This window comes from Apteryx mantelli, chromosome 30 (genome assembly GCF_036417845.1).
Source record: "Apteryx mantelli isolate bAptMan1 chromosome 30, bAptMan1.hap1, whole genome shotgun sequence".
Taxonomy (NCBI): domain Eukaryota; kingdom Metazoa; phylum Chordata; class Aves; order Apterygiformes; family Apterygidae; genus Apteryx; species Apteryx mantelli.
Window position 1 is genome coordinate 1,714,510 of NC_090007.1, and position 14,212 is coordinate 1,728,721.

The 14,212-nt window shown below is 68.3% G+C and overlaps 2 protein-coding genes across 2 annotated transcripts; both read left to right on the top strand.

Moving 5' to 3' along the window:
• Positions 1–893: 893 nt before the first annotated feature.
• On the top strand, positions 894–7,253 carry TM6SF2 (transmembrane 6 superfamily member 2). The gene is made up of 10 exons (XM_067312644.1): positions 894–1,021; positions 3,812–3,915; positions 4,057–4,154; positions 4,453–4,556; positions 4,869–4,951; positions 5,276–5,400; positions 5,565–5,666; positions 5,800–5,892; positions 6,208–6,327; positions 6,954–7,253. Exons 1-10 carry the CDS (start codon positions 930–932, stop codon positions 7,158–7,160), a joined length of 1,128 nt encoding a protein of 375 aa, XP_067168745.1. The 5' UTR covers positions 894–929; the 3' UTR covers positions 7,161–7,253.
• A 221-nt stretch (positions 7,254–7,474) lies between these two features.
• On the top strand, positions 7,475–12,948 carry HAPLN4 (hyaluronan and proteoglycan link protein 4). The gene is made up of 5 exons (XM_067313068.1): positions 7,475–7,584; positions 9,977–10,100; positions 10,297–10,708; positions 11,519–11,821; positions 12,608–12,948. Exons 1-5 carry the CDS (start codon positions 7,475–7,477, stop codon positions 12,943–12,945), a joined length of 1,287 nt encoding a protein of 428 aa, XP_067169169.1. The 3' UTR covers positions 12,946–12,948.
• Positions 12,949–14,212: the final 1,264 nt, after the last annotated feature.

Sequence of the window (14,212 nt, forward strand, 5' to 3'; positions counted from 1 at the left end):
ATCAGCGTCGCCTGCTCGGGATCTTGGTGCTGACGAGGCAGACGGCGTGTGTTCAGAGTTACTCCCGCACGAAGGAACAGTGAACTAGCCCAGGGCAAAGTGCAGGGCTGCTGATCCCGGCCGCGGACTCTGAAGCAACAGGGCAAAAGAGTGACACGGTGGCTCGCTTGCGAAGGCTTCGCGAGGAAGGTGAAAGGTTGGGCGGCAGCAGCCTGCGTCTGCTGCGCGCGACTTCGTTGCTGGAGAAGTTTGGAGCGCATGTCCCCGGGGTTCGCCACCGAGCCGGGTCTCTCCCTGGGCCGGCGGGGGGTGAATGCTCCCGTCGGAGAAGAGTCGAAGCGGAGGAGGTCGGGTTAACGCTGGGCTCCCCGCTGGACTCGGAGACCTTGAAACTCCTGCTTTCTGCTCAGTGCAATTCATTATTAAAGGCACGGCTCAAGTGCTGCCTTTCATCGGCTCTTCCCCTTCCCTTTTCCTCTCGCGGATCTGAAGAGCCGTGTCCTCTTGGCTCTTTTAAGCACTTACAGTTTCCACAACGAGTTGGGAGGGGGGGAAGCAGGCCCCAAGCAATCAGAGCCTCTTCTGCGCTGGTTTTATTCTTTCCCCCATAGCAGCTACCGCTGTTTCTCCAGGCGGCTCTCGAGTGCATTAAGTGGCTCGGTCCCGTGCAGCGGAGCTGTTGGGCGATGTGTGTTTCTGTACGTAACCGGCACGGCCGCAGGGGGGGAGCCCCCGGGGGCAGCCTCCTCTCCCCATCCCTCCCCGGGGGGGGCTGCGGGACCCCCTGGCTTCAGCCCCCGCGGCGCCGGGGACCGGGGCGGCTCCGGCGCTTTAAGGCGCTGCCTGTTTGCTCCTGCTCGGGGCCGAAGTCCGCGGGCTCCGGCGACGGCTCCGGAACAGCAGCGGTGGCGGTGGCGGCAGCTCCGGGCATGCGGCTCCCGGCCGTGCCGGGCGCGCTCGCCCTCTCCCTGCTCGCCTTCCCCGTGGCCTTCGGCGTGAACAGCGCGGCCGCCCTGGCGGAGTGAGTGCGGGAATGGGACGGGACGGGACGGGACGGGACGCGGAGCCTGGCCCGGTGCCGCGGGGAGCGGTTGGGTCCGGGCAGGGCGGCGGGTCCCGGCGGGGGCACCTGGGGCCGAGGGAAGGGGTCCGGCGCGGTGCGGCGCTGCGAGCGGGGCCGCCCGGGGGGCACCTGCCCCGGTCGAGCCGGCAGAAGGGCAGCTCCGAGCCGGAACGACGCAGACGTGGTTTGTGGCTGCGCTTGCGACTTTTAAATCCTGTTATCAGCAGGAAAACGCTCACCGGGGTTGCTTGGGCTCGTTGCTGCGCAGCACGGAGCTGACGGGGGCTCGCTGGCAACCCAAATCTTCCAGGGATTGAGGCGCTCGGCACCTCCCTGCTTTATGAGCATCCTTCCCAGCCAGCTGGCACCAGCGCGGCTCCCGGGGCGGAGAGAGAGAGACCCCCCGGCACTGTCCCCTCCGGACGCAGCTGCGCCTCCCCAGGGCGCTGAGCCAGGACCCGGCTCCCGGCTTTCCCTCGATCCCGCTGGGAGCTTGGCCACTGGCGTGCGTGAGCGTGCCCGGCGCCGAGCCCTCCCGCCCCTCGGCCGTGGCCTCCCGTCCTCGCCACGTGCTGCTTTCGGTTTTCCCGCTGTGTAAAACCCCGACGCTGCCCCGACGCCAGCCGTATCGGAGCCGTCCGCCGTGCCCTCGTGCAGCCTCCTCGGCAGCCAGCGGGAATCTGGCACCCAGCTGGCCGCATCGCTAGTGTTCGCGCGCGTTAGACGGACGCGGCTGCAGTCAGCTTTCTCGCCGGGGCCGTGGCACCACCCCGAATTACTACTTTTATTTCTCGTATGTGTAAAAGCACGCGTTGTTTGGTTGCTCTTGTCGTCGTCTTAGCGTCGCTCTCCAGAACCCGCCAGCTATGGGTTTTTCCCTTATGTTCTTTCGGCATCCCTTCTGTTCCCTCCATCCTTTAATTTCTGCCAGGCACCCTTTATCCGCTTTTTTTCCCATTTGTTACACATTTCTTTTTATAGCTAATTTCTGCCTTTGCTTTACCACTGAAGCGGGAAGGTATTTTACCCAAACTTCTCCTCTGTCTTGATTGTAGAGTCAGCGTTTTTTTGACCACCTGATTAGCTTTACTTAAAGAACTCCTGATTTTCATTCCCGTTTTCCCGTCCAGTCCTTTCCTTTCAGTCCGTTTTGCTCAGACCGTCCCTCGCCTTCCCCCGTCCCTGCGCGGCCGCGGCACCCTTCCAGCCCGGCCACCGCTGCACCTTTATATATGAAATCCAGAGCCCTCCCGCTCGGCCTGGTACCGGATGAAAATCATCCGTAACATGTCACCCGAATCGAAGCCCCTAACAGCGCTGTTCTCCTCCCCGCGCGCTGCAGGCGGATGGGGAAGGGATGCGGACCCACATCGCTGGTGCGGGTTCCACCTTTCCCGCGCGTCCCTGCGGCCTGCTCGTGCGCCCCGGGGTATTTCAAACCCTCTCACACGCGCGGTCGTGTCTCGTGGTGACCCGAGGAGCCCTGGGTTGCGTTCAGCCTCTCAACAGCAAGCTCTGTGTTTGAATTTTGAATTAATCATTCTCTGGGAGTAATTAGTCATGTAGTAATTAATTATGCAGTAGTAATAACGCACTTTTACTGTGGCAGTTCAGAATGTGATTGATTCTTATTTTTTTATAATATCCCTTTTGTATTTGAGTGCTCAGTGTGAGCCGCCGGGGGGTGAGGACCGGTCTCGGCCTCGTTCAGCGCCGGTGTGACCCCGGAGCGCCCGGCGCCCCGTCCTGCCCCGCTGTGCCGGGTCCTGCGCGGCCCCGGCACGGGCGACTCCGCCTGGTCCCGGAAAAGCAACCCCAGCGCGCAAGGCAAGCACAAGGCTGGTGTTTTTGCAGCCCTCTGAAGTGAGGCACGAGCTGTTCTCAGACTCGTAATTCTGGGGCAAAAAGGACGCTCAGCATCTCTCCTCTGTGTCTACGCGTTAGTCTGTGGTGCGCAGAGGACGTTTCGGGCTGATAATAAGGTATTTCTCCAGGATAAGCTATTAACACCGGTGTCTTTACAGAGTTAGCCGTGACTGTAACTTTTTTTTTTTCCGGTAACAGGGTTAAAGGCTTGAGTGAAAAATACCGTAATGTTTTCAGCTTTATAGGCTGAGAAGCAGAAGTATGAGCTAGACCAGACCTGCAGCTGTTACAACTAATGCAATTGCTTCTTGGAAGAGAAGAAGCCAGCTCAGGATAGATTTCCCCGCAACTTATTCACACTCTTAGGACGAATCTGCAATATCTCTCTCTTCATTATAGATTCGCTTTATAATCGGTTTACATGGTCTCTTATAATAGTGCATCAGTTAATAGCCATCTGTATTCAAGTGGGGTTGGCAGCTCTGCTCCTCAGAAGGGAGATGAAAATCTTAATGATTCCGACTAAAAATACCTTTCGGATGAAACCCCAGCTTGCAGCGCCTGCCTGGATTAGCGCCTTGGCGTTTTGCCCGCTGCCGCAACGGCCCGGCGCTCCGGGAGAGCCGGATGCGGGACTTCTCCCTTGGTCTTGCGCGGGAGACGCTGCAAAGCGGCTCCTTCCCGGGTGCTTCCGCTCTGCTCCCGCTCGCCTGCGGCTTCCCACGGGCTGCTCGGCTCAGAGCGACCCTGGAGGCCTGTCCAAACCGTCAGGGGCCGGGGCGAGCCCGTTCCTCCCAGGAGCAGGGGAAACGGGGCCCACGCGTGCGCGGGGGGCTTTATCCCCTCGCCGGGGGGCTTGAACCTGTCCTGCCTCCTCTGCAGCAGCCCAGGGGCGCTGATGCTGACAGGGGCGCTGGTGCTTGCGGGCCTCTTCGTCATCGGCTTCGTAAGCGGAGGGAGCCACTTCCAGGACCCCCTTTTCTGCGGTGAGTCCTCCGTGGGATCCCTGGCTGCTCCGTCTCCCGTCGGCCCTGGGAGCGGAGGTCGGGGATTTCCGGGCATTTCCCCGCTGGGGACATCGGACCCGGCTCAGGGCTGAGCTGGTGCCTGGTGCTCTGGTCCCGCAGTGTTTGCGGTGTTCTCCTTCACCTCCGTCGTCGACCTGATCATCTCGCTGGAGGAGGATGGCTACATTTCCGGCTTCGTGGAGGTCTACGTGAGGGAGGTACGGTCTTCCCGACCTCGGGATCCCGCACGCCGCAGCCTTGCAGCGAGCAGCTCTGCGCAACCCCGTCAAGCGCAGATGCAGCTTGTGCTCCTGAAGTCCTTGGAGCCGCTGGTGCCCTGGCAGGGGGAAGCGGGTGCAGAGCAGCTGAACGGAGCGGTCGCGGCTCCCGCGGGAGCGAGCAGCAGAGCGGCTCCATCCCTCCATCCCCGGCGGGGGACGGGGTGGCTGTGGGGAAGGTGTGTGACCCCCCCCCTCCTCCAGCAGCTCTATGATTTGGTGTCTTTCTGACGGGCAGGGCGAGCCGTACCTGCGCACGGCCCACGGCATCATGATCTGTTACTGGGACGGCATCGTCCACTACGCTCTCTACCTCGCCATGATCACAGCCATGAGCCAAAGGTGAGGGTGGCGAGGCGCAGCTGGCCCGGCATGGTCTGTGCTGAGGCCGGGGAGCTCCAGCTGCCTCGTTCCCGATGTTCAAAGCTGGGGCTAAAAGCCACGGGAGTCTCCTGCAAGAGCAAGCTCTTGGGAGACCTCACGGCGACGCGGGGCTGCCCCGTCCCAGCGTGTCCAGGGCTGCAGCATCTCCACGGAGCAGGTGTTTGGAGCAGGGTGGGCAGGAGGGGGTCCTGAGAAGGCAGCGCAAGGGGAGCTTGGAGGGGAAGGGAAGCGCCGAGCCTTGCAGGCATCTGATCTCCGCTGTCTCCGCAGAAAGAGCTACAGGAACCTGGGTCTCTTCTGGCTGGGCTCTCTGATGATGAGCATCGTCGTCTTCCTGCTTGGGAACCTGATAGGTACGGGGCTGCGAGGGGAGCTGCTGCCAGCGTGCCTGGGGGGCTCTGCTCCATCGGCCGCCCTCGAAGGGGACCTCCGGCCTGTGCCGATCCTTCCAGTCTGCCCGCGTGCCCCAGCCTGCCCGGAGGTGCTCCCTGAGCGACCATTTCTTTCCCAGTTAATCGCTCCCATGGGCAGAGGGAGGCATGAGGCCAAGCGTGTCTCCGCTCGGGCCCTGCGCGGGGAGCGGATGCAGCGCTGGCAACGCGCTGCCTTTGGGGCAAGCAGCAGGTCCCGGGTGCTTGCTGCTCTGCGGTACCTAACGCTGCGCTCCTCTTCCCCAGGGAAGTACAGCTCCGATATCAGCCCGGCCTTCCTGCTCAACATGCCCTATGTTCTCATCCTCATCTGGGCTGGGCTGAGGCTCTTCCAGCAGCCCAAGGCCCTGCCGTGCCTCACCGCTGATAAGGTGAGCAAAGCCGTGGGCTGGGCGCCTCGGCTGGGGCAGGAGCTGAGCTGGTGCCTCCGCGAGGAGCAACCGGGGGAGCTTCAGCAACGCCCTTCGCGGGGCTGGGCCTGGCAGCGTCGGCCCCGGGGAAAGCAGCGGCAAACGTGGCCTTTTCCGCCTCCCAGATCGCCGAGGAGCAACACAAGGGTCTGCATCAGCGGCCCCAGGACTTGGGCCTGGTCCTGTTCTTGATCCTAGCTGCGGCGTTCACCTTCTTCAGAGGGCTGGTGAGTGCTGGGACCCGGCGCGGGGGGTCCCTGGAGACGCTGCCGGGATGCTCAGGCAACGGTGGGGTCCTGGGATCCGGGGTGGGTGCTCGGGGCTTGGGAGGGTGCATCTGTCCCACCTCCGTGTCCCCAGGTGGTTTTGGACTGCCCTGCCGATTCCTGCTTCGAGTACATCTACCAGCACGAGCCATACCTGCGCGACCCCGTCGCCTACCCCAAAGCGCAGGTGAGCGCGGACGCCGGCGCCTGGGCCGCCCCCCCGGCGGAGGGGAAGGGTCTCCCCGCCGAGCCCCGCGGTGGCCGAGCCCAGCTGCAGGCAGCTGTGCGAGGGAGCCGCTGGGAGCATCCCCGGGCGCCCTGCTGCAGGCTCGGGGTGTTCGTCCCCAGGGCCCCGGGCTGGTGGCGGGCGATGCTGGGACCCGTCCTGGGCAGCACCTCCGGGTGCCGGGTCTGAGCCGGCTCCTTCCCTGGCTGCCCCCTCGCTCCTTCGCCCCCCTGCCCTTGCCGGGGACCGGTGCGACGCCTCTGCCTGCGCCCCCAGATGCTGGTCTACTTGTTCTACGTCCTCCCCTTCTTCTGCCTCTGCATTTACGGGCTGGTGCGGCCCAGCTGCGCCTGGATGCCGGACTGGAGCCTGGTGTTTGCCGGAGCCGTGGCCCAGGTAAGGGGTGGCGGGGAGGGATGCGCCGCAGGCTGCGTCCCGTGTCCGCACCCGCCCCGGCCGCGCCGTGGGGCGACTGCATGCGAGGGAGGGAAGGACGGAGGGAGGGATGGATGGAGGGAAGGATGGAGGGAGGGATGGATGGAGGGAAGGATGGAGGGAGGGAGGGATGGAGGGAAGGATGGAAGGAGGGATGGATGGAGGGAAGGATGGAGGGAGGGATGGAGGGAGGGATGGAGGGAGGGATGGAGGGACCCCACACGCCTCCAGCCCTGCGCTGGGTTTCGCGCCCGAGGCGCTGGGGCAGCGCGCCGGCCAGACGGGGCCCGGGGGTGCGGGTCGGCCCTCCGCTCCCCAGCCCCACACCTGCAGGCGTGCGGAGCGGTTTCCATGCCAACTGCCAGAGCCCGATAATTACTTTTTCCTCAGTGGATCTTAATGGAGCCGGGGATTAGTTTGACAGAAATAGACTGGAGCGAGTGGCCCGCTATAGATCTATAGATAGGACGCGCGGGGTCCGTGGGGCAGGCGGGCAAGGCTGGGAGATGCAGAAGTGCCCTGCCGAGCCGGGCCGGGCTGTCCTCGCCCTCGGCCACCCGTGTCACGAGCTGCCCTGTGCTCTGCAGGCGCAGTTCTCCCACCTGGGCTCCTCGCTGCACGCCCGCACCCCCTTCCCGTACCAGACCCCCGAAGATGCCTGGTGGAGCTTCCTCCTCACCAACGTGCTCTACGCGCTGGGGCCGCAGCTCCTGGCCTACCGCTGCCTCCGCCGCCCCGCGTTCTTCCTGCCCGCCGCTCCCGCGAGCCTGGACAAGGGCAAAAAGCGGCAGTGACGAGTCCTGCCCCCGATGCCCGCGCTGCTGCCCCCGTCGCCCCTCTCCCTGCCGCAGGGCCGGGCCGAGCCGGGGCGTCCCGCGGAGAGGAGGGAGGGTGTCCCGGCCGGCAGACTCTGCCCGAGCATCCTTGGGGACCGCGTGTTCCCCCCTGCTCCAGTCCCCCCGTTGCCTCCTAACACCCCCGGGCGCTGCTGGGGGGGTCCCGGGGCGCTGCGCGGCCTTGGCCTCGGTCCCGGGGCTCCGTGCACCCCAGGCCTCTGCTGGTGCCCGGCTCGGGACCGGCCCCGAGGGGCTCGCGCTGGGGGGGCAGGATGGAGGCGCTGCGGGACCCGGGTCCTCTCCGGAGGACACCATCCCGCCGGACGGACACGAGGACCAGGGACCTCCAGGAAACCACTGTTTACAAAATAAATGACTTCGGGTATGGCTTTTTAACCCCTGCATGTCTGGACTCCTGCTGGGGACCTCGCACTGTGACAGCGGCCGAAACGCCGCGTCGTCTCCCCACGTCATTCGCCCGGGCCCTGCCCGCAGCCCGCTGCCACCCTCCGCGCGAACCGGGCAGGGGGCCGGGCTGCAGCCGACCGGCGGCTACCTGCGCCGGTGGGCAGGGAGGAGCTGGCCGCGCTCTGCTGCCCCGGGACCGGCCGGCCAAGGACTTTGCCCCCTCCTGCCCTTCCCCACGCGAGCGGGGCCCCCACTGCCTGCGCGCTGCCCTTGCCGTGCCCTTGGCGCTGCCGCTCGGCGCTGGGGAAGCATCGTCCCCGCTGCACAGGGCTGCAAGTGCATGCACAGGGGTGCAAGCACATGCACAGGGGTGCAAGCACGTGCATAGGGGTGCAAGCGCGTGCACAGGGGTGCAAGCGCATGCATAGGGGTGCAAGCACATGCACAGGGGTGCAAGCACGTGCATAGGGGTGCAAGCACATGCATAGGGGTGCAAGTGTGTGCACAGGGGTGCAAGCGCGTGTTGAGGGTGCACACGCGTGTGCGTGCGCATATGTGTGCGTGCACCATGGTGGTGTCTCCGTGGGTGCACGCACGCGTCCCGGCCGTGCAGGGGGGCCGGTCCCCCGTGCACCCTCCCCCCCCCCCCGAGCATCCTTTCGGGGGGCGGTGCGCGCGTTTGGGGTTCGTCCCGCAAACCTCCGGCGAGCCCGGGCCGGTGCCGGTGCCGGTGACCTTGGCGAGCCGGCGGCCCTGCGCAGCGCCGGAGCCGGGGCCGGGCCGCGCTCCCGGTGCCGCCCCCTGCGCGGAGCCGCCGCGGCAGCACCGGCAGCTCCTGCGGGCAGCGCCGGGGCCCTTCCCGGCAGCACCGGCACCGGCACCGGCACCGGCCGCGCGGGAGACACGGTGAGTGCGCGGCGCTGCGGCTCCGCTCGCTGCAGCGGAGCCCGCGGGGGTCGGGCCGGGCCCCCGGGCAGGGGCTGCTCCCGCCGGGGCCGCCCCCCCCCTCAACCGCCCCCCCCCCCCCGCAGCCCGCCGGTGCGCTGCCCGCCCCCGGCCACCGGCGTCCCGCAGCCCCGGGGCTGCCGCCGCAGTGTCCCGCACTGCAACACTGCACCGGCCCGGCCCCGCCGCACCGGCACCTCGCGGGGGGGCGGCCCCGGGCCGCAACCGGGCACCGGGACCCCCCCAGCAGTGCAGCCCGGTCCCCCCATCCCCAACCGGGTCTCGGGACCTCCGCAGCGGGGCAGCCCGGTCCCCCATCCCCAACCGGTCACCGGGACCCCCAGGGGGGCAGCCTGGTCCCCTGCCCCACAACCAGACACCAGGACCCCGGGGGGGGGAGGCTGCCCGGTCCCCCTGCCCCACAGCCGGGCCCCGGTGCTGCGGTGCCCTGGGTTCTCCTTCCCTGAGCCCCCCCTGCGCTCGGGGCGGCTCGTTCCCACGGGGGGGCTCCGGGCCCGGATCTGGGGCATCTCCGAGGACGCCCCAGCCCTGCCCGGCAGCGCACCGCGGGGGCTCGCAGCCCCCCGGCGTCCCTGGGGTCCCTGGGCAGGGGTGCAGGGGGGGGTCCGGGGAAGGGGGGGCGCAGCCTTGGGGCCGGCGGCCGGCGCGGGGCACCGCGGGGCTCCGGGCAGCCGCAGCGCGCTCCAGCGCCGGCAGTTCGGCTTACAGATGTGCCAGCGTTGGCATAAATAACTAAGCAGCTCCCGCCTGGAGCTCACGCCATGAAATATTCATCCCGGCTGTAAGCGAGCGGGTGAAGCGGAGTTCAGCGCTGAGCCCCTGCCGGGGGGCGCCGAGAACAGCGCAGGGCCCGGAGCTGTGCCGCCGTGCGGGACGCCGGGAATGGGGCCGCGGGGGTCCCCGCCGGAGCAGGGCCGCGTAAGGGCTGGGGGTGGCCGGGAGCAGCTCAGCGCGGCCAGTGCGCCGCCGCCTCGCCCCCCTCTTACCTGCAAAAGCGCAATTTTTGCAGAAATAAGGTGCATGGCGAGCGTGGAGGAGCCCCCCCGCTCAGCAGGGCAAGTAACGGGAGCGTTGGAGCCAATTCCATCTCCAGCTCTGGATACAGTCTGCTCTAATCTGTGCACGTAACAGGGTGCGCTGCTGTGCGGCAGCGGGAGATGAACCCCCCCGGCACAGCCCGGAGCGGGGTGCAGGGGCGGCCGCCCCGCGCCGGGGGCTGCCGGAGCTGGGGGAGCCAGGCAGAGCCACGCGGGATCATCCTCGAGCACAGCTGGAGCTCAGGACTCGCTTTTGCACGCAGCACTCTGCTCCGGGCTGCCTCCGCGCCGCCTGGGCCGCACTGTCCGGGGCGGCCGCCCCACGCTGCCGGCCTTTTGACGGGCTCCGCTTCCTCTCCGCAGATGCTCCCCGGGCGCCTGTGGCCCTGGGCCGGCGGCCCTGCCGCCCTGCTCGTCCTCGCCGGTGTCCTCTCCTCCGCAGCACTGCCCGGCAGCAGGGGACACAAAAAGGTGGTCCACGTCCTGGGTGAGTGGATGCCGGTCTGCGGGAGCCCTTCCCGCCGCTTCCGAGGCGCGGGATCCATTGAAGCCCGGGAAAGCAGGCTTGCTGGGCCAGCCACGCTGCCACCCGCTCCCCAAGCTAGGGGAGCTCTGCCCGAGCCGCCTCGTGCTTTGCAAAGCCCCCAGATGAGGGAAATCTCCCCCCCCCGCTGCATCCCCAGCACGTGTTTTCCCCGCCGCGGTTTAACCTGACCGCGGCGTCCCTTGCAGAGGGCGACAGCGGCGCCGTGGTGGTGCAGACGGCCCCGGGCAAGGTGGTGACGCACCGCGGCGGCACCATCATCCTGCCCTGCCGCTACCACTACGACGTGTCGGCCCACGACCCCGCCGAGATCCGCCTCAAGTGGACCAAGGTGACGGAGCCCATGGCCTTCGAGGACGTCTTCGTGGCGCTGGGCAAGGCGCGGCGGGCTTTCGGCAGCTACCGCGGGCGCACGGCGCTGCAGGAGGACGGCTTCGGCGACGCCTCGCTCATCATCCGCAACGTCACCCTGCAGGACTACGGCCGCTACGAGTGCGAGGTCACCGACGAGCTCGAGGACGACACCGGCATGGTCAAGCTGGACCTCGAAGGTAGCGGCGCCGGGGCCGGGGAGGGCCACGGGGTCCCTGCATCCTGCACGGAACGGCCTGGGAGAGGCTCCCGCGTCGGCTGGCACCGCGGCCCGGAGCTCAGCTCAGCCCTGCTTTACGGCCGGTTGTTTTTCCTGGAGTGTGCCGTGTTTTATTGCATCTGTTATTGGCTTTTATTGTTGCTCCAGGTTTACGTGCTGGCAGCTAATAAACGCCAGAGATAGATAGCGGCGCCGCCTCGTAAAGCACCGGGGGGGGGAACGCGTCGGCAGCGCGGCCGCTGCACGCGCCTCCGTGCCGGATCCTGGCCCCGGAAAGCGAGATCCCCCCTCGCGGCACTGCCTGCTGGGGGGGGGGGGGGGGCACCACGGCCGGGATGCAGGGATGCCCGGGATCGCAGGCTGCCCCAAGGCACGGCCACGCGGCTCAGCCAGCGCGTGCGCTCTCTGGGGACGCTGGGTTCGGCCGAAAGCCCCGTGCCGGGTGCTGCCACTGCGCCCCATCTCGCTGTGCCCCGTGGGGGGGGCTTCGCAGAGCCTCCGTTAGCTGGCGGCAGGCTGCAAAGGGCTCGAGCTCCCCGAGGAGCGAGCAGAGCGCAGCCGGTCTCGTTAGGCACCGCAGCCCCCCGTGACTTTGCAGCCGGCGCCAGCTTTGCTGGCTCACGAGCGGCAGCTGCCCGCGGCTGGCGGCCCCGTTCGCGGGAAGCTCCCCGGCGCCTCGCGCTGCTGCAACGAGCCTTTAACCGGGCGCCGCCGGCGGGGGGGAGCCCTGCCGCCGCCGCCGCCCCAGCGCTCCTCTCCGTCCTCGCAGGGGTGATCTTCCCCTACCACCCGCGCCTGGGCCGCTACACCCTCAACTTCCACGAGGCGCAGCAGGCGTGCCTGCAGCAGGACGGCATCCTCGCCTCGCACGACCAGCTGCACCAGGCCTGGCTGGAGGGCATGGACTGGTGCAACGCCGGCTGGCTGGAGGACGGCTCCGTGCAGTACCCCATCTCCCGGCCGCGGGAGGAGTGCGGCCGCAAGGACACCCCCGTGGGGGTGCGCAACTACGGCTACCGGCACAAGGACAGCGAGCACTACGATGCCTTCTGCTTCACCTCCAACCTCAACGGTAACGGCGGGGGGGGGCCGGCGCGGAGGCGGGCTGGGGCGTCCACGGGGAGCAGCTCCTTGCAAGGGAAACGGAGGCACAGCTCGGAGCATCCGTCTTCCCTTTGCATCTGGGCTCGGGGAGCCTTTCCCACAGCAGCCCTGGGAGTGCCTTAGCAGTGATTTCCTGCGGAGAGAAGGGGCTGGGGGCCAAATCTCCAGCCCGTTCCTCTCTTTTGCTTCCTCTGCTGCGGTGCCAGGGTCCTGCGGCGCAAGGCTGCCGTAGCTGCCTCGGCTCATCGAGGGCGGCTCGGTGCCGCGGAGCCCTGGCAGGGGTCGGGCTCCGTCCGTGCGACCCCGTCGCCGGAGGGGCCGGGGCGCCCCGGCCGCAGCAGGGCTCTTGTATTCCCCGGGCAGACGCCGGGCGCGGAGGTAATTGCAGCAGAAAATGGCCCGGGTGATGGATGAAGCCGGGGCCGGGCGAGACAGATCTGAGCCGGGAGGGTTCTCCCGCTGTGTAAATTCCTGCTGGCTGGCAGGGCCACGCGCGGGGGGGGCTATGCGGATGTTTATTTAATGGTGGCAGGCAGGATAAATAGCAGGCGTAATCGCCACGGGGAGCCATCGCCGGCTGCCGCCGCCTCGCAGCCCCTATAAATCCGCCTGCGCCGAGGCGGCGCTTCCCGGGAGGCCGGCGAGCGCCCGTGCTGCCGGCTGGCCCTGCTCCGGCCCCTTCCCGCGGGAATGGCTCGGCTCGGCTCGGCTCGCTGGCGGGAGCCGGGCGCTGACGGCCCCGCTCTGCCCCCAGGCAAAGTCTACTTCCTCAAGACGTACCGCAAGCTGAGCTACGGCGAGGCGGTGCAGGCGTGCAAGGACAACGGGGCGGCCGTGGCCAAGGTGGGCCAGCTCTACGCCGCCTGGAAGATCCAGCTGCTGGACCGCTGCGAGGCCGGCTGGGTGGAGGACGGCAGCATCCGCTACCCCATCGTCAACCCGCGGGCCCGCTGCGGCGGCCGGGAGCCCGGCGTGCGCAACCTCGGCTTCCCGGACAAGAAGTACAAGCTCTTCGGGGTCTATTGCTTCAAGAAAGCCGGCGCGGCCGCTGCCGAGAAGGCGCCGAGCCCGGCGCATCCCAACCGCGTGTGAGGCGGCCCCGGGACGGTCCCCCCGGGACGGTCCCCCCGGCACCATCCGGCAGAGGCTGCAGAGCATCCCCGGGACCCCCAGCCCACGTGTCCCCCCCCCCCCCGCGCGCCTGCCCCCGGCCGGCCGGTGCTGGGCCGCGGGACCGGGCTCTTGACGGGGACAGAGAGGGAGCGGGATGGGGGAGCTCCAGCTGCCCCAGTCACTCCGGTTTGGGGCTGTCTGGAGCCTGCCCTGCCTCTGCCGCGCTTGCAGAGGGGCTGCTCTCCCCTCCGGTCGCCCCGTTGCAGACCGGACCCCCCTTTTCCCCTTTGCTCTGGGGGGGCAGCGCCCCCCCAGCATTGCCGCTCGGAGCTTCCAGGACACGGCCGCACTCCTGGACACGGCATCGGGAGCGGGACGTGGGCTCGAGGCTCTGCGGTCGCCGGCACGTCGAGCTGGAGAAGCCGTCGGTGCAGCGCCGGCGAGCCTGCTCCACCGCGGGCCGTACAGAAGGACAAGGATTGCTTGGGGAAACTGAGGCACGGAGCAGGAGAAGCGATGCGGTGCCGCCCCCCCCCCCCCCCGAAAGCCTGTGCCGGGGCCCGGCGCCGGCTGCTGCTCCCCAGCGCAGCGCAGCTGCAGTTATCGCTCTGTAAATCAGCGTGTTGCATGTGCAAAAGGCCCTGCCGGAGCCAGGCAGCTCCGAGCCCCCGCGGCCCCGGAGGCGCCGCCGGCCCGAGCGGGACGGGAGGGGGGTCGCGGGGGGGGAGCCCGACCTCGGCGCGTGCCGCCTGCTTTCGCCCGCCCCGAAATCCCGCCGGGGCAAGGGGGGGGCTCGGCTTTGGCTTAGCGCGGGAGCGGCCGAGCCGCCGGGGCCGGGAGCTGCCGCCGGGCGCCGTCGCGGCCGAGCGCCGGCTCTGCGTCGTTCATGGTGGCATCGAGCTGCTCCTAGACGAAATATAAAAGCTTTGGCAGCTTTTGAGAACCGCGCCGGGCTCGCGCGTCTCCTTTGGCGGAGGGGGATCCGGAGGGATCGTGCCTGGGGGGGGGGGGGGGGGGCAAAGCCGCTGCTCCGCGTGGGGCCGGCGGCGATCGCGCTCGCTTCGCCGCCGCGTTCGAAGCCGGAGCATCCCTGGTGAAAGCCCGCGGAGAAGCATCGCGTTCGCTTAAAATTAACTGAGCGGCAGTGAAGGGAGGCAGAACGCGAGCGCCGGCAGCGAAACGCAGCCGAGCATCCCGGCGGGGGCTCGGGGGCCCATTCCCAGGGCCCCCCCCACCCCGCGCCGCA

Bases quoted from the DNA above. Each gene is read 5' to 3' on its own strand.
- TM6SF2 (XM_067312644.1), top strand. From the start codon at position 930: ATGCGGCTCCCGGCCGTGCCGGGCGCGCTCGCCCTCTCCCTGCTCGCC. The intron at 1,022-3,811 runs GTGAGTGCGGGA...CCTCCTCTGCAG, and splicing joins AGCGCGGCCGCCCTGGCGGA to CAGCCCAGGGGCGCTGATGC. The intron at 5,667-5,799 runs GTGAGTGCTGGG...CCGTGTCCCCAG, and splicing joins TCACCTTCTTCAGAGGGCTG to GTGGTTTTGGACTGCCCTGC.
- HAPLN4 (XM_067313068.1), top strand. From the start codon at position 7,475: ATGGAGGCGCTGCGGGACCCGGGTCCTCTCCGGAGGACACCATCCCGC. The intron at 10,101-10,296 runs GTGAGTGGATGC...CTGCATCCCCAG, and splicing joins AAAGGTGGTCCACGTCCTGG to CACGTGTTTTCCCCGCCGCG. The intron at 10,709-11,518 runs GTAGCGGCGCCG...CCGTCCTCGCAG, and splicing joins GGTCAAGCTGGACCTCGAAG to GGGTGATCTTCCCCTACCAC.